The 27,113-nt window shown below is 37.0% G+C and overlaps 1 protein-coding gene across 11 annotated transcripts in view; it reads left to right on the forward strand.

Annotated features, from left to right (window-relative positions):
* The first annotated feature begins 483 nt into the window (after positions 1 to 483).
* Positions 484 to 27,113, forward strand: part of NEO1 (neogenin 1) — a 244,518-nt gene continuing 217,888 nt past the window's right edge. For 6 of the 11 annotated variants that reach the window (XM_079125286.1, XM_079125287.1, XM_079125289.1 and 3 more), the window contains exon 1: positions 485 to 944. In XM_079125286.1, the coding sequence (XP_078981412.1) occupies positions 812 to 944 (133 nt within the window). In that variant the 5' untranslated portion in view covers positions 485 to 811. Of the gene's footprint in view, positions 945 to 27,113 lie in introns of all 11 variants that reach the window. The other 5 variants (XM_079125283.1, XM_079125292.1, XM_079125293.1 and 2 more) reach the window with 1 other exon arrangement.

Raw genomic sequence — 27,113 nt, forward strand, 5'->3', positions numbered from 1 at the left:
AGGCCCTATATAGAGGCCCCGGGCCCAAGCTGAGCAGAGGCGTGCGTCCGCTCCGGCCTCCTGGACCAGCCTGGGCTCCGAGCTCCACTCGCCTTCAGGTCTCTGTACCCCGAGGCGTCCAGGGAGGTGAGGGGGGAATTTCTTCCCCGAGCGAGGAGCCGGAGGTGGGAGCGCGCGGGCGGGAGGAGGAGGAGGAGGATCGGCTTCTCCGGGGTTTCCCTGACGCCAGCAGCAGCGCCCTGCGCGCGCGCCCCGTGCCCGTCCCCGGCTCCCGGGAGAAGGGGGAGGGGAGCGGGCCCGCCGCCTGTCCTCGCACCAGCTCTCGCGCCGCCGCCACCGCCGCGGCCCGCGAGGCGGCAGCCGGGATTGGAGCGGGCTGGCCGCGCAGAGCGCCAGGCGGCGCAGGCGAAGGGGGCGCGCGTGCGCGTGTGCGCGCCCTGGGTCCCCGCCCCCCACCCCCGCCGCCCGCGGTCTCCGCCCCCCTCGCGCTGGTGTGTGGTGCCGGAGTCGGCGGCGGGTGGCGGCGCCTGGAACCCGGAGACCGAACCCCCCCCCCCCCCGGCCCCGGAATGTACTGACTCCCCTCTCTGCTCTCCTCCCCTCCCCGCCCCCCTGCAGGAGGGAGGCGCCCCCGAGTCTCCCCTCCCGCTAGAGGGGCCGCGCGGGCCGGGCCGGGCCGTGCTGGAGCAGCGGCGGCTGCGGCCGCGGGAGCCGAGTCTGCAGCGAGGGACCGGCTGAGGCGCGCGGGAGGGAAGGAGGCGAGCGCTCCGCGGCGCTGTCGCCGCCGCGGCCGCTCACTCGCGGGAAAGAGATGGCGGCGGAGCGGGGAGCCCGGCGACTCTTCAGCACCTCCTCCCTCTGGCTCTACTGCCTGCTGCTGTTGCTGGGGCGCCCGGCGCCGGGCGCTGCGGCCGCCAGGAGCGGCTCCCCGCAGCAGTCCGCAGGTACGCGGCGGCGCGGGCCCGGGGCGCGGGGTGGGGGCAGGGGCGCGGCACCGGCTCCAGCAGCGGCTGCGGCTGCGGTGTTTTTGTTTAGGATCCAGGAGGAAACGTGCAGGAACTTCTCTGCCTCGGCTCCCGTGGCGGAGAAGAAAGGGAATCTTGCGTGGTGAGAGTGGTCTAGGCGGAAGGGGGCGCCACTGGGGGAGGGCGGCTGCCGGGGCCAGGTCTGGGGCTCCGGGGTCTAGTTCTGCGCTTTGTACGGGAGGCAGGTTCACCCCTCGCCTCTCTCCCCTCCCCCAGGCTCATCCCACTTGTAAGAGTGGGACATTCTTGTGCTCGCACAGGCACCAGTAGAGGCCACTACACACCTCATTAAATAAACAATCGTATGGCCAATTCATTAATTTTCAGGAAAGGAAGAGGGAGGGGGCTTGAACCCCCCTAAATCCCTGGCCAGGGATTTCCCAGCTTCTGAAGTCCCAGGGAAGCGCGGGGCCGGTCTCGGGGGACTCCTTGCGTAGGGATTGGAGACCGAGTCTACGGAAGAGGGGGTGTCAGGGTCACACATGCATCCTCAACGACCAGGGGTGTTGACTTAACCGTGAGGACGCCTTGGAGAGCGGCTCCAAGTGACTGTATCTTTTTTAGTGTTTCCGTTATGAAATGCCTCTTTTCTGAGGTTTACAACTATTTACAGCCTGTTAACCTAGGAAATTGTGCAAGCATCGAATTTTAAGTACTTGTACATTGTTTTCAAGTGACAATCTATAAATATATTGAACCTCGAAAGCCATTTTCAGTTTCATTTTTGCATATCATGGATTACTGGAATCACCTGCATTCCTGTTTATTTAAGGGGAGGCAGTTAACAAATGCAGCTTTCAGGTATAGTTGGGGAGTGTAACACATTCTGCATTTGAAGAATAAAATAGTATGTAATCTGTTAAAATTGTTTGACCATAAAACTTGACAAAACTTTCACATACTTTCATGAAATATGAAAATTTTACATTTGAAAGTCATCTGATTAGGCAAAATGGCAACTTAAAATTACTAAACCAGTATTTGTTTCTTATTTCCCCCTGATTTATATGAAATAATATTTAAAGTCACTCTTCAAGGTAACTTGACTGATAAACTTTTGATTCCTTGCAAGGAGAGTATCAGTCCATGTGTCTATCAGTCTCTCTGTGACTTTGGCCAGTGTTAAACAACAGCATTAAACCTTAAGTACCAGTAGGTATTATCTGAACAGCTACATAAACAAGTGCTAATGTCAAATTAGCATCTCTGATGTCATGATGTGCACTTGCACATTCATCCTGTACAAGTGTAGGTCACACTTTTCTTTCGTTTCCTGGCAGTAGTCAGGAGAAGTGCAACATATTCTTGTTTAATTTCATATGTAATTTTGTATGTAAATCATCATGTGTGTGTTTGAGGTAATAGGTGGAGTTTGTTTCAAGTTTTATTAGTAATTTTGTAAATAAATAAGTTCTGGTAATTTTATTACTTAGGTTAATAGAAATAATGTAAGCATTCTCTTTGGAAGTGATCTTAACATCAGTTTTGACATTAATTCAATCAGTGGATTTTTATTTTGCACTGGTGAGGTGCAAGTCATTCTCTGTTTTCTCTGTGGAGTTTACAGTCTGGTGTGTAATAGGAGGATAGCCAGTCAACTAATAAATTAAGCAATTGTGATAAGCACTACAAAGGAGAATAGGTTTTGAGAAAGTGTATGCTGGAATGACTTATCTAATCTGTGTCAGGGTATCTCAGAAGTGAGATCTGAGAGGTAATGGGGGAGGAGGTAGAGAGGCTCACAACTAATTAAATGTGAGGTTGGGTCTAGAACTCGGTCTTCTGTTTCTCTGTCCAGAGTACTTTCTGTAAACCACTATGCCTCATTTTAAAAGTCAAAAGAATAACTGCAATGATGGGGAATTAGTCAGTTCTGTCATGAGCTGTGGAAGAGATCAAAGGAATGGAGAACCAAGCAAGTGGAACAAGTGATCTATAAATAAGATGTCATTTGTCAGTGCTTTTATTTATTTTTTATTTTTGTAGAATGGTAGATTCAGAAATCTTTTGCAGGAATTAGGTAGGAGAGTGGAGATGTTCATTTGCAAAAGGTGAGGAAAATAGGTTTGGGACCACTGGATAAATGAATGTTTTTGCATCTTTGGGTAGACATGTTCATCTCTATGAACATGTAGAGAGGGAAGAAAAAGGAAAAAGGGGAAGGCTGATGGTAGAAAATGGTCAGCAGTGGCAGAGGATTAGAAATGAGAAGGTCCCACAAAATGGCTTTAGGAAGGAAGGAAGGAAGGAAGGGTAGATTACTGAAGAGATTTGTGTGGATCTTGGGGAAGATGACTTGACAGAGCACCTTGTGAATTCCAGGTCTTCTCATTCTGCGTGGACATCATTCAGGACCCTGCAGCTTCTGCTGAGCCATTTATTTGATGATATGATTCATTATCTCATAGGGTAGACCATTCCTGTTTTGAATAAGTTTGTTAGATTTTGCTTTTTGCAGTTCATTTAATATAGTGTTCTCTTTCCTTCACTCTTGGATTTTTTTCCTCTTCCCTTGCCTTTATCAGAATCAGTCCATCACTTGATTCATCTCATCTTTCACTGATTCTTCATTTGTTTTTGAAGGACAGAAAAGTGTGGCCTAAACTTGTATTGGTATCTAAAGTTTGTCTCATTCTGTTTATTCTCTCCATGTCTTCAGTTGCTACTTATAACCTAATTCCTCTCCTAGTCCACTTTTCACATGCTACTTGGTGCCTTCATTGAATAGTTAGGTACCTTGCATAATGCAGAAGTCCTGCTGGAATGAGCTTTCTGAGATATTTTTCTAAACATGTCACTCTCCTACTTAAAATCTTAGTGTTCCGTAGCTTGAGTATTATCAAATCTAAACCCCTTGGCATGGAGATTGTGAGGCCTTTTGTGTTCTTTACCACCACCTCTGCCAGCCCTAATTTAAAGCCTCTTGTCACCCACAATACATATCTTGTGTTCCACCACTTCAGATTAATTGTGGAGCACCATGTGTCCATGCCTTTGTACATGCTGTTCTTCCTGTTAAATCCACTTCCTATCTTGTTCACTCTGAAACCCATCTCATCAGTGACCTTTTCTTTACCAACCCCTTCTCCCAGAGTTAATAGTTGACATTCTCTGTGTTTCCATGGCTTTCTGAGCACTTTTGTCTCATGTTATGTTCTTTTCTCCTGTGCTGGTTGTAACCTCTTGAGGTTGGTCGGCACTTGTTTTATTCAGCTTCGTATCCCTACCATAGCTGAAGCATTGGCACAGAGTAGGTAACCAGTAAATGTCTGTTGAGTGAATGTTGAGTTGCCTTTGTTTTTAACTCCCAGGACATATGGCACAAATCCATTTCCTTTATATGATGTCTTCAGTATCTAATGACACAATTCGTATGTTCTGTGTGTGTGTGTGTGTGTGTGTGTGTGTGTGTGTGTGTATTTTCCTGTCTCCTCTTCCTTTTTAAGTTAATCATCCTTAATTCCTTCGGCCACTCTTCACATAGACTTTTGACCCTGTGTAAGCTTGGTCATCCTTCTAGATATGCTGTCATTTAGTATTTATTAGTTTTTACCATCTTTGGAAAGGTCATTGATTTTTATTGAGTCATCTGTTGAAGAAAAAAAAGGACTGATGCCCTGTTCTGCCTGTTTGTTAGGACGAGGTATAAGAGGGATCATGATCATAGATTTTGGGGATGAATGCTCAAAGGAGGTAAGAAATGTGAGTGTCTGAAATTAATATGTAATGTGGGATAGTGAATAAGGATGTATATGGAGGCAGAGGATTGGGGGTATGACTCATGGTTCTGAACTTCACACGTATGTCTGTAAATTGGGGGCTATAGGCAGGCAAGAATAATAGCTTACCTACATAACTGGATTGTCAGAAAAATGAAATGTAAAACTGTTTATAAACAGCAAATGATCTGTGTAGAATGGTTTTAATGTTTCTTTTTGAACTTTTAAAGTATACTATAATTCTGTTATATTATTTGAAAGTAAAGATTTCTTTTTCTGTTGTCTTAATTGATCATCCTTGGTTTCTGCCTTCTTTTCTCTACACCAGGAAGAATTTTGGGGTAACATTAATAAATCTTATCATTGGGAGCTGTTTCTAATAATCTTTTTTTATAAATACTTTACTTGATTAGTGACTTTCATGTGATTGGGAGTTACCATGTCTTTGGTAAGTGTTTTGGCTTTTGGGTACACTTTGGTTTCTTGATATCCATAACAGGAAAACAGAGGAAATGACTGTAGGTGAGATCATATTGACCAGACAGCTGAGTGAGGTGAAGAAGAAAAGTTTGGTGTTTAAGCTTTAAAAAAATTAACTTGGTCAGGGAATGCAATCAAACAAAAGATGATTTTAAAATAAGGTCAAATTTTGAATTAATTTACAATGAAGAGTTTTTTGATTTAAAAAATTCGAATACAGAAGACCAAAAACATCATTCAGACCCACTGGCCCAATTTTGGTATATTTCTTTCCAATTGCTATCTGTATGACTTACCTTTTTACATTGTAATCATGGTATATGCACGTCTTTAGGTGTTTGCCCTTAAAATTTAACATTTTTCTTTATTGCCATGTTATCTTTAAATCATTTCATTTAAAAAACTTATTTTTAAAATATTTGTTTTCAAATTATATAAAGTAAAATTGATCACATCTACCAGCAAATTCCATTTTATTAATGAATAACCACTTTTAATACTTTTTTCTGTATTTGCATTGGTGTGTATAGTTTTTTTTTTTTTTTTTTTAATACATAAGCAGAATCATACTCCCTATTGTTTTTCTTTTTGTTTTTTTGGTAATGAGGATTGAACTCAAGGGCACTTTACCACTGAGCTACATGCCCCAGACCTTTTCTTTTTAATTTAATTTTTTATTTTGAAACAGGGTTTCCCTAAGTTGCTGAGGTTCTCACCAAGTTGCTGAGACTGGCCTCAAACTCATAAACTTTCTGCTTCAACCTCCCAGTCACTGGGATTACAGTCATATGCTACACTACACCCAGCTAACCATTTTTTATCGACTTTACATTTTTTGCTTAACGGTGTTGTGGAGATCTTTCTATACCACCACATATGGGTTTTTCTTAACCATTATTTAAAATGTCTGTATAATATTCCAGGGACAGAATGTAATATTAATGGTGACTAATAAAAGGGGTATTTATAGAACACTCAACAGAGTTCCAGGCACTCTGCCAAGCTCTTTTACATATATTTAATTTTTTATACAACCCTATGAAGAAGATGGTTATGCCCCCTCCACACCCCCATTTTGTGGATAAGAAAACTGAATCTCAAATGTTAGTTGCCTTGCTAAAGGTCTCACAGCTGTCATTTGAAAAGTTGGCATTTGAATTCAGGTATTTCCAACTCGAAAGCCTATGTTCTTATGTATTTTCTTGTTATGACTATTGAAGATGTTCTCACAATTTTGCTTGATAAAGAATTCTTTATCAAGAATGATGATGAACATCTTTCTATATGTGGTATTTTCCCTCTATTTGAATTCCCACATATAGGATTATTGATGAAAAGATAGTATAAAAGATAGTATAAAAGACTATTAGAAATGTTTTAATGGGTTCCATTTATTGTGGAAGAGGAATGATAACATGAAGAATAAAACCATTGACTAATACTTTTACAACTTTTCCAATGTATTTTCACCTTTAATTATGAACTTGGAATACTTAAGGCCATTATTTTAAAATGAGGTCCCATAGCTTCTCTGTTTCATTTGTTAACTGAAGGATAGAACTAATTAATAGGTAATCTCAAAGGTCCCTTCTTCACCCAAGTTTCTCTTGCACTGAAGCCTATAAAATTGAGTAGTATATTTATCTCAATTCTTCTATTTAAACACTGATCACTTCTGTTTTTGGATGCAAGAATTAGCTTTTGTCATTCCCTAAAACTCAGGTTATTATACATCTTCCTCCCACCCAGACCCTTTCCTGCTCTATAAAAGTAGAATATGATTTGGAATATGTTTTACATTGCTTGTAAATTATTATATATTATTTTATTTTATATGTGTAGAAATAGCTTCAGAACTGCATTCATGAAGTATAAATTCAGTAGTAAGTAATTGAAAGGTTTTAAGTTACAGTATTACTAGAAATATTAGATGCTTACTCTCAGGCTTGGAAATGGAATAAAGTAAATTGGGTTACAGAGCTGATTGAAACGAGCAGATTTTGTTTCTCTTTTTGACTCTTACGTAATGAGAGGACAGAGAGGTAGAGTGGTTTTATATATTTTATTTTATTGAAATCAGTACTTAAGTTCTTCTTGATAAGGACTTAGCAGTTAGGTAGTCTGAAAATCAGATTGCCTTTGCTTTTTCTCTTTAAAAAGACTATTAGAAATGTTTTAAAAATTTAGAGCAAGAATTTAAATTGAAAATTTCAGTCCGTTCTTCTATAGCCAAAGCTAAAGATTTAAGTAATTTTGACTAGGTGCAAACATATCTTTGAGGGTTAATTTTGCACAAAACTATGCACTGTTAATATTAGATACCAATATAAATTGAATGTGTTTTCTCTGCCCTCACAAAGTCTTTGCTTTAAAGGCAAGATAAGATAGGTAATAGGTAACTTGATTTGGAGTGAAATGCTATTACTATTATAGGTAGAAAGCACACTCTGGATTCATTGTGTCACTGTTAATCAAGCATTAATGCTGTTTCTCTCATAACTCTAGTTCTGTATCTTTAGAGTAGTCCTATCTTAGTTTTGTGAAGCCAGTAGACTAGAGTTCTCAAGAGGGAGTTATTTCTCATTTCCTCTAAATGATTATAGGAATGTTTGAATATATGAGGATTCTCATAATGGAGCCACCTGGGGTATAGCTACTCCCATATCTTCTGGAAATGTGGAGATTGATTTGATTGTACTGGTTTTCAGGATTTATTTTTGTTCAGTAACAGCTAGTAAAACTTACTAAGGAGTCCTGACCAGAGTGAATTTTAAAAATGATACTACATAGAAATTGAATACAGAATTTTTTTTTTCCTGCTACAGAATAAGTGATTTAAAAAAATGAACAAAGTTGTATCCTTTCATATGAGGTCTAGTTAAGATAATGGCATTATTTACAAAATCTGGGGTAGAGTAACAGTATGTTTAATATATCATTTTTTATTAATAGCATAACTTTAAATGTAAGAACTAAAATCTGAGGATCCTTTTGGTTAATTCTTGAAAGTTTTTGAAGTTTGAGGTGGGGCTGTTTTAAATTTATATAGTGTTGCATATTCAAGGGATTATGTGCAGTAATTCTTTGGGTCATAGTCCACTTCATTAGTAGCACCTCATCTGCATAGAACTCAAATCTTTATATACCTTATTTCCAGACTATAACTGAAGACTGGGGAATAAGAGAAATAATTTTCTATCTATGCATCAGAGCAAATAAATTTCTTAGAGTCTCAAAGGTCTTTGTTCTGATCATATCTTTAATTCATATGCTGTTCTAACAAACAGGATAATTTAATTTCTAAGCCCATAGCTGATCAGAATTGAGTAGAAGGACTGTCTTGGGAATGTCCCCAACAATAGGAGGTTTTGACATTTGCAAGGAAGGAGGTTTGGCATAAGAGCACAAAAGATCTTCCTAAAAACAGAAATAATTGTCTCAGCCAGATTGAGGAGACTTACTTTTTCTCTCCATTATTGCCCACCTCTTGCCTTTCCTTTTACTTTCTTATACTACACGTATATTTGCTGTCTGGTAGATACATCTTTCCTGGGAAATCTCTGGAATCTTACCTCACTTCAAATTAGTTTGGGTCCAGGTTATTGCTGGAGGTGAGAGGAGAAAGGAGAAGTGAAAAAGAGGGGAGGGGAGGTGACCAGGCTTAGTTCCTTCTTTACTGGTTCCTAACCCTCTGGCCGTGGCATTTATCCTTATTAACAGCATTGCTAAACCTGATTGCTAAAATATGTATGTGAATTTTTAATTTTGGGGTAAAGTTAATTGTTAATTTGATTCTTAAAACTTTAAAAAACATTGTAAAAGTTCAGATAGTATATAAAATAAAACATGTCATGTACTCCAGCCCTGTCCCCATAAGTAATCACTTTTAATTATTATGGACTTATATGTATAATTAAATACTTCAACAGTATTTAAATATTTAAAAATATGTAAAAACAAAAATAACAGGTTTTATTATGCTAGGACCTCTTTTCATGTACATATGTATAAGTTTATCACAGTTGTTTTGATATCCATATGGGATTTTATTTTATTCATTTATCATAAGCTGTTTAACCATTTCTCTTTGATGCTTCAAAATTTTGCAAACATGATGCCACACACTCAAACTTTTGTGAATGTCCCTATGTCCTTGTACAAGTATGCCATCAAATAACTTTGTAGATGGGGAATTGTAAGTAAAGTAGCAGGTCATATATTAAAAATTCGGGTGTTTATTTTCACACTACTTGCAAAAAAACTGACTTATACCCATCATAACAGCAAATGAGAGAGTGCCTCTTTCCCCACACTCTTGCCAGTACATCAGTTATGCTCAGACTTTGAGACTTTATGAGTTTGGTAGAAGAAAAAAGTGTATCTTCTTAAATTTTATATTTTAAAATTATTAATGGAGTTGAGCATCTTTTCAGATTTTTAATGGTTTATATCGTTTCTGAGATTTGCCTGTGTCTTTTATTCTTATGTATCTGCTCAAATAAATGGTTCATTTATAAACATAAACAATGTGTAACTAAGAATAGGAACAATTTAAAACTTCATAACTCGTAAAACTCCCATGACTGCTTGTGGGTTTTTTCTTTTTTCTTTCTGTGTGTGTGTTGCTAGGGACTGGACCCAGGGACTTGCTCTACCACTGAGCTACATTCTCAGACCATTTAAAATATTATTATTTTTTAAATTTTGAGTCAGGATCTAATGAAGTTCCCAACTTGCCATCCTCCTGCCTTGGCCTTGTAAGCAGTTGGGAGTTCAGTTGTGTTTCACCATGTCTGGTTGTGGTTTTTAACTTAATGATAAGCAAATAGAGTAATTGAGTCAGTTTTCTTATCTAACTTTTCTAACCACTGTTCAAGTTCATTTTTAATACTCTTCAAGTTGGAAGAAAAAATTAAATATCTTATTCGTTGATTTGAATAAGAAATAAGAATTTAAACATGTTATTACCTCTTTTAAGACTGGATGAAGAGTTTTGGTTTAGAGTGATGAAGTTCAGCTAATCAAATACTTGAATGACCTCCTTTCAGAAGAGAGTACCATAATTCTTGTGGGACCCTAAGTTAGTTCTCCACAGAGTGAATTGTTATTAAAGAGTGAGCCCTCCCTTGTCTCTGGTTTCTTGTCTTGTGATCCTTTCCTTTCCTGCTCCCACTATGATGCCATCCAACATGAAGTGATGCAGTAAGGAGGCCCTTGCCAGATCTGGCACCCTGTTGTTCAGATTTTCAGCCTCTAAAACTGAACTAAATAAACCTTTTCTTTATAAATTATCCAGGCTGAAGTATTTTATTATGGTAATAACAATAGACAATACAGAGGGATAGAATATGATTTTCTGGCCTGAGATGCCACCAGATCATTTCTGTAAAGGTATTAAGAATACTGCTCAGATGAGAGGTATAGATTAGAAATGTAGGTTCAGGATTTATCAAATAGAGGTAATAACAGTTCAAGTCATGAGACTAGATTGTACCACTTAAAAAGGAAAAAGAAAACCTGGGGCAAATATTTAGACATACACCAATAGTTGGGTTCCCAAAGGAAGGAAATACCCTATTTGCAGAAGATATCAGTATTAAAGCTAGATAATTACCTAGAATAAGAAATTATGTAAAATGATAAAGTTTACTTTGCCTGTGGTAGCTTATTGAGAAACTGCGAATAAGTGGGGGAGTGATGTTGGTTCTACAGCCTTGGCATGGCCCTGGGGTAGAGTGCTAAGCAGGGAGAGTGAAGACCTACAAAGACATTCTGAATAGTCCTTTAATTACATTTATCATAACATACCACCCACCCTATTGGGTTCAGATAAACAAAGAATGAGTGAATATGTGTTCATGCTTAGAGCAGAGCCTGTATTATCTTACTCATTGAACCTAAACTGTTGTCATTCTTGTTGTTTTGTTTTATACTAGATGGGGAGGCTAGCTAAAAAGACATGAAAGTAGAAAATGCTTATGTAATTTGGCTTATATTTTTATCTGATGGCTGTGTATAATTAGGTTGTTAAATGAATGAGTTTATGGTAGGAGAATAGGATTTGTTTGGTTTGGGATATTCAACTAAATTTCTGATAATTTCAGCAGGTTTTGGGGCCATGAATTGGTTTTTTTTTTAAAGATGGGAAAGTTTGCGTGATCGTGTGCGTGTGTATTTGGTTAAGAGATAAAATGAAAGAATGATATGAGGCAGAGTAAGGCAAAAGCAAAAGAAATATTCTTGATCAGAACATTTCAAATGATTTCTTAAAAGATTTGTCTTTATACTGAAGTTTATCATTTATTATGTAATGAAGAGGTGATTATTAGATGATGAAATCATAACCAGATAATCTTTAAAAACTAATCTGATTATAGAAGTTGGAGGTAGTGCTTACTCCAATTTTTAATGCCTGACAGTTAACCTTACCATTACAGACTTGCTTTTTAGACTTTATTTATTTCCCATTAGATGTTGTGGTTATCTTTTATGAAACATTGATTTCACTGGAGTTTATTCAAAGCCACAGAAGAAAGCTTCAGAATAGTGTGTATTTGGGAAGTTCTTGGGAGTTAATGTTTACCTCTTTCTGAAGAAATCTTTTAAAAAATGTGGACGCTTCGTGGAAAAGTGGACTTCTTTCTTCAGTGAAATTTTGGGGTAAGAAGTATCATAGATAACATTGCAGTACTAACTTGGCAGTTACTTCTACTTTGTTCAGGGTTTTAGATTTAAATTCCTATGTCACAGTTTTTTTCTTTGAGAACTCACTAGATAGTACTTCCCCTACATTTAATGTTCATAATATTAATGTCTGCTAGGCACTTGGTACCTGCATTTAAAAACAAAAAGCTGTATAATTGTTGATCTTGTGTGTGTGTGTGTGTAATTTGAGATTTAGAAATTTCATGAGGATGTGAGTTGGTGGGAGTTTATTATTGATTTTTTTTAACCTTTTGTAGTTGCATTTTAGGTAGGCATTAACTTTAAATTCAAGAAATTTGCAAATTACATATCGTCATAATTCCCCTTTAATGTACCTCTGAAAAATCCCAAGCTGGGGCCAATATTTTATGTTTTAATAAAATAGGCAAAGAGTTTTACCTCTGGTGTTGGAATAGATAATTTCTTTTGCTGACTATCAAATGAAAATTTGCATATAGTCTATAAAAACATTTTTTTTAAACACTAGAATTGTGGTGTGGTAAGATGCTCATACTAAAAGAGGCACATTGGAGCTGAGTTCAAATAGAACAAGAAGTTATATCTGCTATTTCACGTTTATACAGAATAGCAGGAAATGACTTGTTCTCTTTTGATTATTTCATTCTCTTGTATGGTCGAATTATTTTCACTTCAAATGTGGGTATGATGTGGCTTCTCTGAATTTGGTGTACTTTCGTTCTGAATATAAAAATCTACTTGAAGGTAGGAAAACTTTATTTTCTTATGTTAATTTGTAATTTGTTTCTGGAATTGTAAAGGTAAGTATATTGTCTCTTCTTCATGGTGTTTTGTTTCTCCTTTTTATTGTGTCAGTTTTTGTTTTTTATATTGTTATCATTAGAAATTCTATTTACCTTGAAGTATAATTTTTCTTATATTAATATAATTAAGCTGGGTTTTGGTTAGTGTTTAAATGTTAGTAATTTTTAAAAATTTTTATCCTTTTTTGTAGTCTTATATTTATGCTGTTTTTTAGCATGTAGTTAGGATTTTTTTTTTTAGTCTGACAATTTTTAACTTTTTACTAAAGCATGTCTGTTTAATGTAATAACTGATATATTTGGCTTTAACTCTTTCATTTCACTATTTACTTTAATTTTCCTGCCTATTTTGTGTTTCCTTTTCTCACTTTTCTTCTTGTGATTATTTTCAGTTATCCAGTTTTCCCTGTCTTTTAGTTTGGTAGTTATAATTTCTTTTACTGTTCATTTAGTGGTTCTTAAATGCATCTTTGACTTATTCTTGTATTATTTCTTGGACCATGCAAAGTTTTTATAACTATTTGTTCTTCCCTTCCAATTTTTATGTTACTGTTGTGTATTTTAGTTCTCTTTATATTTAAGATCAGTAAGACATTATTTTATAAGTTGTACTCGATTAGGTTTACCCACATACTTTTTCAGCCACTCTTCATTTCTTTCTACTTCTCTGAGCTTCCATCTGAGATCATCTCCTTCTGCTTGAAGAATAGCACTTAGTAATTAGGTCTGCTGGAGATGAATTCTCTCAGCTTTTGTCTGTCTCAAAACACCTGTATTTCACCTTCAATTCTTCATTTTTTTTCCAGGTGGAGACTGACTGTAGAATTCTAGGTAGACAGTTTTTTCTTTCAACCCTGTAAATGTGTTATTCCATTGTTTGCTGAACTCCATCTTTTCTGGGGAGAGTCAGTCATATGTCCTTTTTTTCCTCTTTTTGGGTAATGTGCTTATCCTGCCCTTTGGCCACTTTTAAGATTTGTCTTTTTGTTCTGTTTGTCAGAAATTTAACTATGATATATTTAGTCGTGGTTTTCCTTGTATTGATCTGCTTGTTGAGCTTCTGGTATCTGTGCAGTAATTACTTTCATTAATTTTGAAATGTTTTTTGCCATCTTTTTGATTATTTCTTCTGTCCTATTGAAATTCAACTCACTTAGGCTTCTTTGCATCTTGATCTCTGATGGATTCAGAGAAATACGGTTTTGTAGCTTATCTACCCTGTTCCGATTGTTGGGATAACAGTAGCAGTCTCTTAATGACTTTCTACATTCTAATCAGAGGCAGCAGTTCATGTATTGAGTTTTAAATTTCATTTGTTGAATTTTTCAGTTCCATAATTCGTCTTTTTTAAAAAAATAGTTTATAGGTTTCTGCTTAAGTTCTCTTGTGTTTTTACTTTATTATTTAAAATTTTTTTTTAGTTGCAGATGGACATGATACCTTTGTTTTATTTATTTTTATGTGGTGCTGAGGATTGAACTCAGTGCCTCATGTGTGCTAGGCAAGTGCGCTACACTGAGCCACAATCACAGCCCCTATCTTGTGTTTTTATTCCTTCAATTCATCCATCATATGTGTGATCATGGAGGTTTGCTTTTATGTCTTTTATGTCCCCCAATTTCTGAAGTGTTCTTGTCTTTTCATGTGCTTGTTTGTGATTGTCAGATATTGTGTATGGAAAATTATAGAGCTCATCTGGTTAATACTTCCTTCTCTCAGAAATAGTTTACCTTTGCTTCTGGTAGGTGGTTATGCTTGAGGTACTAATAATCTCAGATCATTTTAATCCATTCAGGTTATTTAAAATTGGGACTTCCAAACCTGTGAGTTGAAGTACTTCAGGACTACCTTTACTTCTTAGATGTAGTCCTTTGAGGCTGTAATCCACAGCTTAAGGGGCTCATCATCCTTTTGGCAGGTCCTTACCCCAATTTTTTCCCTTCAGGCCTGGGTCTGTCAGAAGCTACGCTCAGCCTCTTCCATAGTAATCTTTTGAGTCTGCTGATACTTGTGAACAAAAAGGAGCCCAAAATATCAGATGTGGCTCTTTGGATTTTCTTACTTTCTGAATTTTGGTCTCTAAATTCTTCATTGTCTTTTGATTGCCTTTACACAGAAATTTTGTGTTCTGTCTAATTACTTCAGTTGTTCTCGGTGGCAGAGTTGGTTGGAACCATCTGCCCTGTCATTCCTGGAAGCCAAATTTTTTCAATTCCCCTTTCATCCTTTTCCTTATTTGTGTTATATAAGAAAATTTCAAATTTGTTTTTATTCTTTGTGTGTTTTTGAGGTGCTAGAGGTCAAACCCAGTGCTTTGTGCATGCTGGGCAAGCACTTTACCACTGGACTAGGGATGTCCTTTTTTGCTATGTGCTGTCTGCTCTTTATTGCCCTCATTGTAGTTCTTTGAAAAGTTATGCAGTTGTCAAGTATGACTGAAAGCAACCTTTACTGATTTGAGATTATTCTCTTTTCACATACACAGTATTTTCTAAAATTTCTTTGAAATTTCTGCTGTTGGAGATTGTAATGACATTCTGAAATTTGTTTTCTTTCTGTAATTTTTTTTTTTTTTTTTACAGATTGAAAAATTTTGCTACAATTGATAGATCATACCTGCAGCTTGGAGGGTGACCATGATGATAGGATGGTATTGATGTGTGCGCAGTATTGCTGGGTGAAGCTTGTGGGGGTTCCATTCTAATATTGAAGGTTTGGGGACCTGGGAATCTGTATTGTGAGAGTTACCAAGTAGTTTTTTTTTTTATTCACAAAGTTCAAGAAATATTTTCTGAAAATCATTTGAAGAAAAGAATAAAAGATAACCATCATCCCTCTAGCTCTGGAAATTTTCTAAATTTAAATGATTCTGAATTTAAAATAAATAGTGATTTAGAATGGACTTCCCCTAAAGAAGAATATAATTTATATTTGATGGGGTAGTTGCTGTTTGTGTTGCTATTTTTAGTTCACTTTAAGAAATGTTTTTTCATAGCTGTGGAATATTGAAAAGAGTTGCTGTTTCTCTGAAAAAGCTTTTAGTTGTTTTTCCATGGAGATGATCAGTTTATATGTGATTGTTTTTAATCCTTTTTCAACTATGATAGGTCATTACAATTTGGGTGGTATGCCATTAATATTTGGAAGATTCAAAACTACACATTTTAAAAAGTTTTAGGTTAGCTTCAACATTTAAAAGCATGAAAATAGATGAAAAGTTGAGTCTTAAGTATATTTTCATTTCTCCAAAACAAAGTAAATTTCAGACTAATTCAGTAAACCTTTATTGAGGACACGCTGCATGCATAAGCTGTTTTGGGGTCATGAGGATGATGAAAACTTATATTCTGGTAAAGTTCACATTTATAAATGAGAAAGGAAAGGAGTATAAGTAAATAATAATTTGTTCTTTGCCCAACTTTAAAGAATTTGAAGCTCCAGTTAAAAGACAATCATTATAGTATACCAAGAAAAAAAGTCTGTGTACACTTGTGTGAAGATGAAGTGATGGAGGTGATGATGGTGATGTTGCACAGGCCGTTACAGTAGCCTAAGCAGTCTACAGTGATAATTTGGATTGGGATTATGGAAGTGGAAAGAAGTTCATGGAATGGAAAAATATTTAGGTGATAAAATAGAATCTGGTGATGAGTTGGATGTGGTAATGAGGGAAAGAGACCTGTTAAAGATGATTCCTAAGGTTCTTTAGGATTTGCATAGCAGCAGGGATGGTGGGATCTTTCTCAGGGATAGAACTTAGTTGTGGGGGGGCAAGAAGAACATGAATTTAATTTTAGACATAATGAATTTGATATGCCTTTCAGTTATCCAAGGAGCAGTTGGTAACAGTCTGTTGTAATGGCAGATGTGGGCTGTAGGTTTGTGAGTCAACTGCTTCTAGAACGTGGTTGAGTGAGAAGGATGTGTTATTACATGACCTAGAAGAATTAGGAAAGTAAGGGAAAACTTGGAGGGAGTATCATAGGAACCAAGAAGGGAATATCAGATTCTGTTGGCAGATTAATTATGATGAAAAGTGGAGAATATCTTTTGCATAGCCAAGCACAAGTCACTACTGCCCTTAAGGACAGGCTTTAGTATAATTTGTAAGCAGCTTGAGGGCTAAGTGGGAAGGGAGGAAATGAAGACTGAAAGTTCCAGAAATTTATCTTTGAATGGGATGACAGAATGTGGTGTTGAGATCTAATGGGTGATCTGTGTGCACAAGCCCATGTGCAAGCTGGTATGCTTATTTGAAGAGACTCTTGAACATGTTTTAAAATGGAAGACTCTGTTTGAGATGGGTAGTTTGATTGTATAAGGAAAAATGTAATAGTGTAAGTTTTCTGGAAAGTTTGGAAGAACATGGGAGTTCTGAGCACCGTTAGATTTATGTTCAATTGGAGGAGAGATAACTAACCTTTAAGAGGAGGAAAAGTACATTAAAACAGGTGATCTCTCCCCCCTTCCCCCCCAGGGATACTGGAGATTGCACTCAGGAGAACTCTACCTTGACGACTGAGCTATGTCCCAACCCTTTTTTTTATTTTGAGACAGGTTCTCACTGAATTGCTGAGGCTAACCTCAAACTTGAGATTTCCTGCCTCAGCCTTCTGAGTCACTGGGCTGACAGGCATGCACTACCATTCCTGGCAAAACAGGTGAAGATTCTTAATAAGGAAATGAGACCTTTTGCTGTATGCAAGCAAGAAATTGTTTTCAGGAGAGTTAGGGGTTAGTTGGCCAAGAGTTGATGGGATTACTAGTACCAGTACTAATATGAGAGCGTACCATAATAGGAGATTAAACAAGTTTGTAAATTCGGGGTTGGGATTGTAGCTCAGTGGTAGTGCACTTGCCTAGCATGTGTGAGACATTGGGTTTGATCCTCAGCACCACATAAAAATAAATAAATAAAGTATTATGTCCATCTGCAACTAAGAAAAAGAAATTAAAAAAAGATTGTAAATTCTATGGAGATAGCATTGTTTTCTGTGCCTTTGCCCTCTCATCTGCCAGAGGTCAGTAAGCACATTGGAGATTGAAGGTTTCAAGTAAATATTTACCTAAACTAGAATCTTAAATGAAAAAGATTCTGCTTATGCATAAACAGTAACTAATGTTGACTGACTTGAATTTTTTAGACTAATGATACAAATAATAAACCAAGTATTTTCTTATAACAGTGTTTAATTCACCATTTCCACAAATCTCTCCCTGCAGCCTGCTAAGCTTTTTCATTAATTAGTACCTGATTTACACAGCAGATTTACTCATTTGAGGACTCAATATTTGTCTAAACAGATAAAGGTAACAACAGCTCAGGCATGGTTAAGATACATTGTAAATGCAATCAGAATTTTACCTCAGGCAATTCACTTTTAGATATCCTTCTCTAAAAACCTGTTGTGTCTAGAAGTGGGGACTTTTATAACCAATTGCTTATCACTCCAAGGCTTATTATCTACTTTATGTCAAGATTATGGAGTCCCCTTGTTTTTCTCTTTCTTCTAATCTCCCCACCGTTTGGCCATTTTGTTACGCTAAACTCCTGGTAAGGTAAGGATAAGAAAAGCAGAAAATGCAGATAAATTCATGGCTAACGTGAAGTGCTCCTTGTTTCTTTTTCTTGTCTTTATTTCTTTGGCACAGTTGGAGCTTTCAAAGTGACTACTGTCTGATATTCAGTGTAATAAAATAGGTTTTTGGTATGTGAAGATACCCTTATGTTTAGATTATGGAGACAATTAATCTTTGCAGATAGAATTCTATTCTCATGTTTGAAGTAGAGTGGGCATATGACCCTTTGTGGGTAGGAACATCCCTTCTCTCCTCTTCACCTTTACCCCCCCTCCCTTTCTGTCAGTCTTTCCTAAAGTTCCAGCATTCCTGGCCTTCTTTCCTCTCTTTGTCACTGCTCACACTGCTTTGTAAGCATATGAAATACTGGCACCTGATGACCATGCTACTGTAGGTTGTGTTTCCATAATTTTTATCTCTGTTTACCTTTCTTTAATTTTTATCTCTGTGTCCGCAGGGCCAAGCACAGTACCTGACATATGTCTTCAGAGACATTTTGTTTTTGAATGAAAGATGATTTCAAAATTACAGAGCCATAGGAGGAATCATTTATCTTTCTGCTTTTATAGATGAGAAAAGCAAAGCTTAGATTCAGTATATATTTAAGGTCCTGTATTTGACTAATTATGATTTAGACCATACAAAGAGATAAGTAAATTTAATGTACAACCCCAGCCTTCTAGGAATCCTAAGTTGAATAGACAGTCAAGCAGCCATTTATCTAGCAGGGATTTTTGGGGTGGGGTGGGGTCAAGGAGAGAGTGTTATGGTAGTATATGTTTGTGTTGTTTCTCGTGTCTTTATGTGCTGAATGTTGTGCCGTGGCAGGTACAGAGTCACATAAGATAGCTTTTTTTCTCTTAAGAAACTTGTATAATATAATGTTATATAAGACAACATATTAGAATCAGTATGTCTCAAAGTAGTATATAATAAAATGCCAAATGATTTGTTCAGCTTTATATAAGCCATTCTTGTAAAATGAAAGAAAAATGCTAATGGTTCATCATTGGGAAGAAATGCATTTTCAGTTGGTCTTCTAAAAGTAGGAACAAACTGGAATTGGGGAAACTCTGGAAGTACACACTGATGATTATTGTCCACTTGATAGAAATGGTGGCATTGTGTTTCTCAGTGTAAACTGTATGAAGTTTGAGCCTGTTGGTGGTTTCTTTTGTTTTGATATGATGCCATATCACCAGCTAAGGAATCCCCTTAATCCATTATGTTGAATAGTGCTGTCCCATTATAAAATTATTTTATCCACAGGTGTACATGTGTTTGAGTATGATAGAATTCATGAGTTGTAGATTTTTTTTTAACTGGTTGGGAGCCTCCAAGATCATCTGCTTCCGCCTCCTCTTTTCTGGTCCCTTGAGCTGTGACTGGCACTATGCCATGTTCTCTTGTAAGTTGTAGCTGTTTTTCTCTTTGTTGTGTTTTCTTCCCCCTACCCCAAGTTCTAACACAAAGTTCACCAGCTATAAAGTGAATTTGCACTAATATGCAAATAGAGGGTATTGGAAATTATAGAAATCTGGAGAGGGAAATGGTAAAATACTTCTAGTAGTTTTATCAGAAGCACAAAGAAACAAAGACCAGGTGCAGTTCTGGTCTGTCATTAGGCTGCTTTTGGTTTGTGATAATGTACCAAGAATCATGAAGAGTGAGGATGAATATTTTTATTTTTGTTAATAACAATAAAGAGTTATGAATTGATCCTATAATATATCCAGATGCCAGAAGCTCTGAAGATGATGACATTTTGCATAGAATTTGTTTTTACCCTTAAGGTGTTTGTATTAGAGATACTGCTTTCAAAAGGTTTACAGTCTGATTGAGGATTAAATGAAACAGTTAAGTAATAATCCTGTATATCCTTGTGCTAAGAGAAGGCACCTCTCCTTATTTCCCAGTTTCTACAACAGTGCCAGGCACTCAGTTGATTGTCAGTAAGTATTGGTTGGATGGATAAATAGCAGCTACTGACAGTAAGCATGAAGCGCTTCTGAGGGCCATGGTGGTTGGAGAAGGTCTGGGATCTTATAAGTGCAAAGGATAAGTAACTTCATTTGGTCTAATTTTGTATTTCCGACTTCCTGATCTCAGTATGTTTTCCATTGCCTCTTCAAACCCCAGAGTAGTCCCTTTCTTTTGATAACTGATTTTTTTCCTTATTAGCAAGCCTGATCGCTCATGTTTATTTTACACTGTCTCCTTATCTCTTTCTTTCTCTCTTCACACAGCTTTACTGCCTATCTCCCAGGATTTAAAAAGATCATGTTTGGGTTTATAAGGCAACCATGTTTTCTTTGTTCCCTTTTCAGGGAATGTTGTATGATATGGGACACTATCTGGGAAAGAATTGAGTTATAAGAAGTCCTTTAAGATGTTCTTAAAGCTTCAAAAACATCTTCTGTGACTATTAAGAGTAAAACTCTGTAGGATAGGTGCTATCATATTTTATAACAGCAAATTTTGAGCCACATTTTCAGGCTATCATAACTACATTTTAATTGGCTGCTTTAAAAAAAAAAACACAAATTAAACTACCAGTTATGTTCTCCACCCTCCTCAATTTTGGCAGTATAAAGGCCTGTTTCACAGAGAAGAACACATAAACAAGTAAGTACAAGGACGCTTATGTGAATGAAGTTCTACTGTACAGCCCAGTGACTTTCCCTGATTTAAGTTGTAGCTCTTGGCAATTTGAAATAGTTTGTGTTCTCTGAGTGAGAAGTTCAGTCTGTTTAACCATGTTTAGTAAAAACTAATTATGATGGGAAATAGACCCTCAGATTCATTTATTCATTCAACAAGCATTTATTGATAAGTTACTATGTGTGAAGCACTGTGCTAGGTAATAGGAGATGGGAGAAATAAGAGTTAGTCTAATAAAGGGCATATCATGTATAAAAGTAATTATAATGTTGTCTAGAAAGTGATGTGTTCTATAAAAGGGGTACAGAGTGTGTTGGGAGTTTTAAAAATAGAGAGCTTACTTTTAGACAGGGCAATTCAGGGTAAACTTTCTGGATGGTAGAATTCGAACTGGTCCTGAAGGCTGAGTACATGGTCCTTGCACAGGCTGTTGTGCAGGATGTTGTCCTGACTATGGACCTGTAGAGATGAGAAGGGAGGGAGGAAGTATAATGAGCAACTGGTTAGAAGTAGGAGAGTATTGATGATAAGGACAACAAAAGGTGATTTTGTTTGAGAATGAAGATAGTGATGTGAAATGGTATAAGAAGGGATGAAAAAGAAGGGCACGTGATCTGACAGGTGGGATATACTCTAATCTGGATGGGTTAAATCTAGTATATTTACCAAGAATGTGTTTCATGGACCACTATTCTCCTAGTCTAGGAGTTAATAATTTTATGGTGGGAGGAAAAAAGTACTCTCTGCTTAAATGAGTTAGAGAATCTTCCCCTGTAGGAGAGGGAAAGAGAATAATTCCTATCTTTTGGAATGATTTCTGTGATACATTGTATTCTATGTTTCTATGTGTTGGTGCATTTAAGGTAGTGAGTGTACTTTAGATTTTTATCAGTTGAAATTTGTTGCAGTTTTTCCTGTTGATGTCCTCAGGAAGATTGACAAGCAGCAGTTTAGTTGACTGGGTTAGTCTCACTCCATTCCTGAGTCTACAAAGGGCTCTGTTTGACTTAGATAATGCAGTACTTCCTACCTTCCTGCTAAATAAGCTGTCTAGGACACAGTGAAGGGTTTTAAAAAGGTTTTAGCTACACTGTGGGATGGTAGGGTGTGGCATGGGCAGCTGTAGATTACATAGGTATAGTAGACACCCTATGTTTCTGTGGCATTAAGATACAGTTGATTATATTTTCCTTGTGTTTTTCGACAAATCTCTCACTCATTCCTACCCACTAGCAGTACTGGATGTTTCCAAGATTTAGGGGACCTTAGGCAAGTTGATTAACCTCTCTGTGCCTTAGTTTTCTCATGTGTGAGGCACTATGTGCCAGAGACTTTAAAAAAGTGTGTTACATGTAATAAGTAATTTAATCTGTGGTTATGGGCCCACTAACAAGCAGGAATTTGAACCCATGCCAGGATTATATAGGATGCTATATATCAGTGGTTTTCACTCTTGGAATTCTTTCCCTATCTAAAGTACATTAGCTCTTGTTTTTTAAACTTAGTCAAGGCTGCTTCTTTGTTCCATACAGGGTTGTTAGGGCAAAGAGAGTGCCCAAACGGATTTTGCTTTGGAATCTCATTGTTACTGATTATTTATTGCTCCAAATCATTGACTTTAAAGGGCAGAAGTTTTACCATGAAAAGTTGGCATGTATTATAGGCTCTTTTGCCATAAAGTAGGCCCAATATTGTGGCCCTAGGAATATAAATTATGTATGTAAAAAAAATCCTAGAGTTAAACATACAAGATAATTTCTATGAATATTTTTCCCTGAAAAGAACACCAATAATTTTTCTTGTTAATGGGTAAAATTAACCAGCTTTACTCTTGGATTTATTTTTAATGAAGTATAATTGAAGTATAAGGTACAGTTGAATTGTAGATATAAAGTATACTGTTCGTTAATATACAGTGGTTTTTATTTATTTTTGCATTTTATCAATTATTATGGGGAAATATTCCTACTTTAACTGTCTCCCTTTGCCTTGTTTTCTGTGCATTTGTTATAAAATACACATGTATTTTCAATTCATACCCACAAACACAGTCAAACAACCTATTAGTGGAGGTAATTTTTTATATGAACTTCTGCTGTAGTTGAATAGTTTCCCTTCAAAAGTGGACTGTTAGTGTTGGAGCTACATAGAGTGAATAAATTTCCTGGGAGGAAACGATAATAATATATTCAGGAAGTTATTAGGAAATGAGAACTTGTATTCTTGTTCAGTCAGATAAGCTCCTGAAACCTTTGTGTTTATCAAAACAGTTTTTTTTAAGTTTCTTTTTTAGTTGTAGATGGACACAGTTCCTTTATTTTATTGATTTTATTTATGTGATGCTGAGATTTGAACCCAGTGCCCCAGTGCATGTGAGGCAAGCACTTTATCACTGAGCTGCAACCGCAGGCCCTTTTTCAAAACAGTTTGTGTTAGAGGAAGGAGTGAAAGATTTGGCAAGTTTCTTCCAGTGGTGTTAGGGACCATGGACTGTAGAATGATGGGATATAGGATATATGATGCCTACGTGAAAGAAAAATTTCCCAAAGCTAAGTTGTTTGAAAATTGCCCCCCATCCTTATTTCTGTCAGGGAAGAAAAGTGAGAGCTTTCTGAAGTCAAATTATGTAAATAACCCAATGAGGAAAACTGCTCCTGGGGTGACCCATAGTAGTCGATGGCAGTATGCTTCAGGAACTTAAAAGCAGTGGAGAAGTATGCATTTCCTTCTTGGGTTCTACCAACATTTTTTCTTTATGCTTTGCTATTGGGTCATCATTAGTTTGGCTTAGTCTTTAATTTCAGTCACTCTGTTCGAAAGTAACTGAACACTGTAGCTTGCTATTCACTGTTTTCCTTTTATTAATAGAAATCAATGCGCTAGTTGTTTTATTTTAACAAGTGGAGGAGTTTGGAGGCTTGCATTTTCCCTCAACCTGTGTTTGCATAGCAGTTTACCCTTCAGTGGTGAGCTCTGGATCCCCTCACTTGGATGGTCCATTTTTAGGACCTGGGAGGAGGCTTTAGCTCTGTGTTCAGTGGTTATATATTTCCATAAAATTTTGCAAAATTGAGATTAAAAAAAATTCTTCTCTGGAAGTTCCCCTAAGTTATATATGCTTCAAATCCATAAAACTCAGATCAGCCTTGGCTCATGGTACTGGTTGGGTATTGATTTCTAACTGTGGCTGAGGTTAGTTTGGTGAGTGAATTGAAGGCTATCACGAAACACTAGTGAGAAAGCTGAGTTATTGACTAGTGGTGACCAGGGGTGCTTTTCTATGTCAGGGGCTACACCTGTTTCTTTTGCAAACATGGACCACAAAGAGGCAGAAGTGGTAGGGCTCAAGGAAGGATCGTAGAAGGAAAGTGTGTTGTGGCCAACTTATAGGCACATTAGGGTGCTCTTCTTGGATTTAAAGGATGCTTATGTTTCTAGTAGTGTTTTAAAATAACTGAAGGGTCATCCCAAGATAATGTAGCTCATCTTAAAATTTAGTAATACACTTTAAACATTTTAGAATCATTTTATTGAAAATTCGAAAAGTCAGTGTCTTAACAGAGTGACTTGGGTCTACTGGGTCATTGATTGGAATATTTTGCTGAAGACAAAATAAAAACAAATGTCAATTGTCCTTTGGGTTGCTGCGGATTGGGTTTTTGCAGCTCTTTGGTTTAGGAGGTGATTCTTCTCTCCATCCCTTCTTTTCTCATCATTGTCTTGCTTTTGTGTTTTTCCATCCTTTCTTTTCATTTCTTGTTACTTTACTTTTGGATTCAAAGCTCTTTTACACTTTTTGGATTTTGAATGAGTAGACTGTGGATAACCACATTTTAAAATTGTATTTCAGTGTTCTGTTCTCTTTAAAGATAATTGGGTACTCCACATGGACTGGAGACAAATTTACAGTTAAATAAAAATGTAATGTTCTGAGAGTCAATTGTATCTAGCCTGTGGTTAAATGCTTAAAATTATTTAACTTTTCCTAAAATTCCTTCTAATTGGACTAACTTCTCAGGATTGATGAATTTCTAGAAAGTTGTATGGATCTGCCACCTGGTGGTGAACTATTACAGTAAGTATGAAATAGTTAAGAATTTAATAATGGATTCTTGCCTTTGCGGGCATCATATTTGGATTTAGACTGTACTTAAGTTCTTTAGATATACAGCATTTTCCTCCCTTTGGTTTTTTTAGTTGAAAAAATGTTACTTAAATGTGACAGAATAGGAAAGTTTGACTAATGAATTTGTTTACTGAATCATATAAGACTCTTCTTGGCTTTTGAGATTTGGATATTAATGGGTTGAAATAAACTCTTGAATACTTTGAGAACATATTCCCCTTTAGTTTAAAGAGATGTGAGCTTTTGGGAATAGGAGTTAGTTAATTATTCTAATTTTTTTTTTTTTTTTTTTTTTTTTTTTTTTGTACTGGGGATTGAACCCAGGAGTGCTTTATCACTGAGCTGTACCCCCAACCCTTTTTATTTTGAGGTGAGGGTCTCAGTAAGTTGCTTGGGGCCTCAATGAGGTGCTGAGACTGGCCTTGAACTTTCGATCCTTCTGTCTCAGCTTCCGTAGTCGCTGGGATTACAGGCATGCACTACTAATAATGAATACTTATTTTCTCACAGAAACTGAAGTTGAGAGGACAAAGCATTTTTTTTTTTTGAGAAAGCATTTTTAAATTCACTTTAAAAAATAGGCATTTAAAAAATTTTTTTTAGTTGTCAATGGATCTTTTATTTTATTTATTTATGTGCAATGCTGAGGATCGAACCTAGGGCCTCACATGTGCCAGGCAACTGCTCTGCCACTGAGCCATGACTCCATTCCCAGCAGCAGGCATATTAAAACTCAACCAAATAGAAAAATTCTCAGTATTTTATGACCCTCAAATAGACTATACTACAAATAAAACATATGTTAGGAATAGAGGATAAAATATTGAATAACACAAAAACATTTATTGTCTTCATAGAGTTTATAATCTAGGTAGAGAAGCAGATAATAAATACTTGTGGGAATAATCAGTTTCAATGTTAATTACTGAAAAGGATCAGTACATAACAAAGAAAGCTCACCCAGGCCACTGTACCAGGGACAACTTCTCTAAGGACAGATAACAGACCTTCCCTTGTGTGAGTTTGTAGCCTCCAAAGTGGGAAGGAGGTTGGCAAGTATGAGGAATTAAAAGATTAGGGTGGCTGGAGTGAGAGAAGGTGTGGTGTAAATGAAAACAAGAGATAGGTTAAGAATAAATAATTCAGGACCTTGTGGGTGTGTCAAAGACTTTGGACTTTACTGTAAGAGCGAGGGGAAGCTGTTGAAGTGTATAGTCACATCAGAGTCAGGTTAATGAAGAATGAATTGGAGCAGTGCCAGACTGAAAGGAAGGCAATTGCTTAGAAAGCCATTAAGGTAGCTGTGGCTTGGGATGGAGAACATGTTTAAGTGGACATGGTGAGAAGTTGCCATATTTAGAATATATTTGAGGTAAAATAGATAAAACTTGGTGACTGTATATGGAAGTGGGAGAGAGAATAGAGTATGGGTGATTCTAAATTCTGGCATTCATTTGTTCAATGAATATTTAAAATTATATATTATGTGATTTGATTCTTAAGTATAGAAAGTTGAGTAACAACATTCAGTTCATAGTACATTGTCATTGGATGTTACAAGGTGTCTCATTTTGTATTTCTTTTGCCTGCTTTCACCTGCCATTTTCACTTCCATTGTCTTCTCTCCTTAGGCTCCTGTTCTAATATGTTATATGTGTTCTTGAGTATGCATCAAAATAGATACAATATGAAATATTTTGTGTTTTTCACTCATGATATTGAGCTGTACATCTTATTGTGTTTCTTATTCTGTTAGTTACTAGCTGTTATCAGCATAGGCAAGTTACATAACAATTTTTGTCTATTTCCTTATCTGTATAGCAAGGATAATAAATGGTACTTAGATTATAAGGTTGTTGGGAGGATTAAAAGAGTTAATTTCTGTAATGTGTTCTGTTTTCTTCCCTTCCATTGAACATGGTACTTTAAAAATGTATTATTGTTATATGCATAACTGGTTAGTTGCCTCTGATTGCTGCTTAGTGTTTCATAGTATGCATCCACTACATTGTCTGTCTTCCAAGTTGGATATACC

This window comes from Sciurus vulgaris, assembly GCF_902686455.1.
Source record: "Sciurus vulgaris genome assembly, chromosome: 2".
Classification (NCBI taxonomy): domain Eukaryota; kingdom Metazoa; phylum Chordata; class Mammalia; order Rodentia; family Sciuridae; genus Sciurus; species Sciurus vulgaris.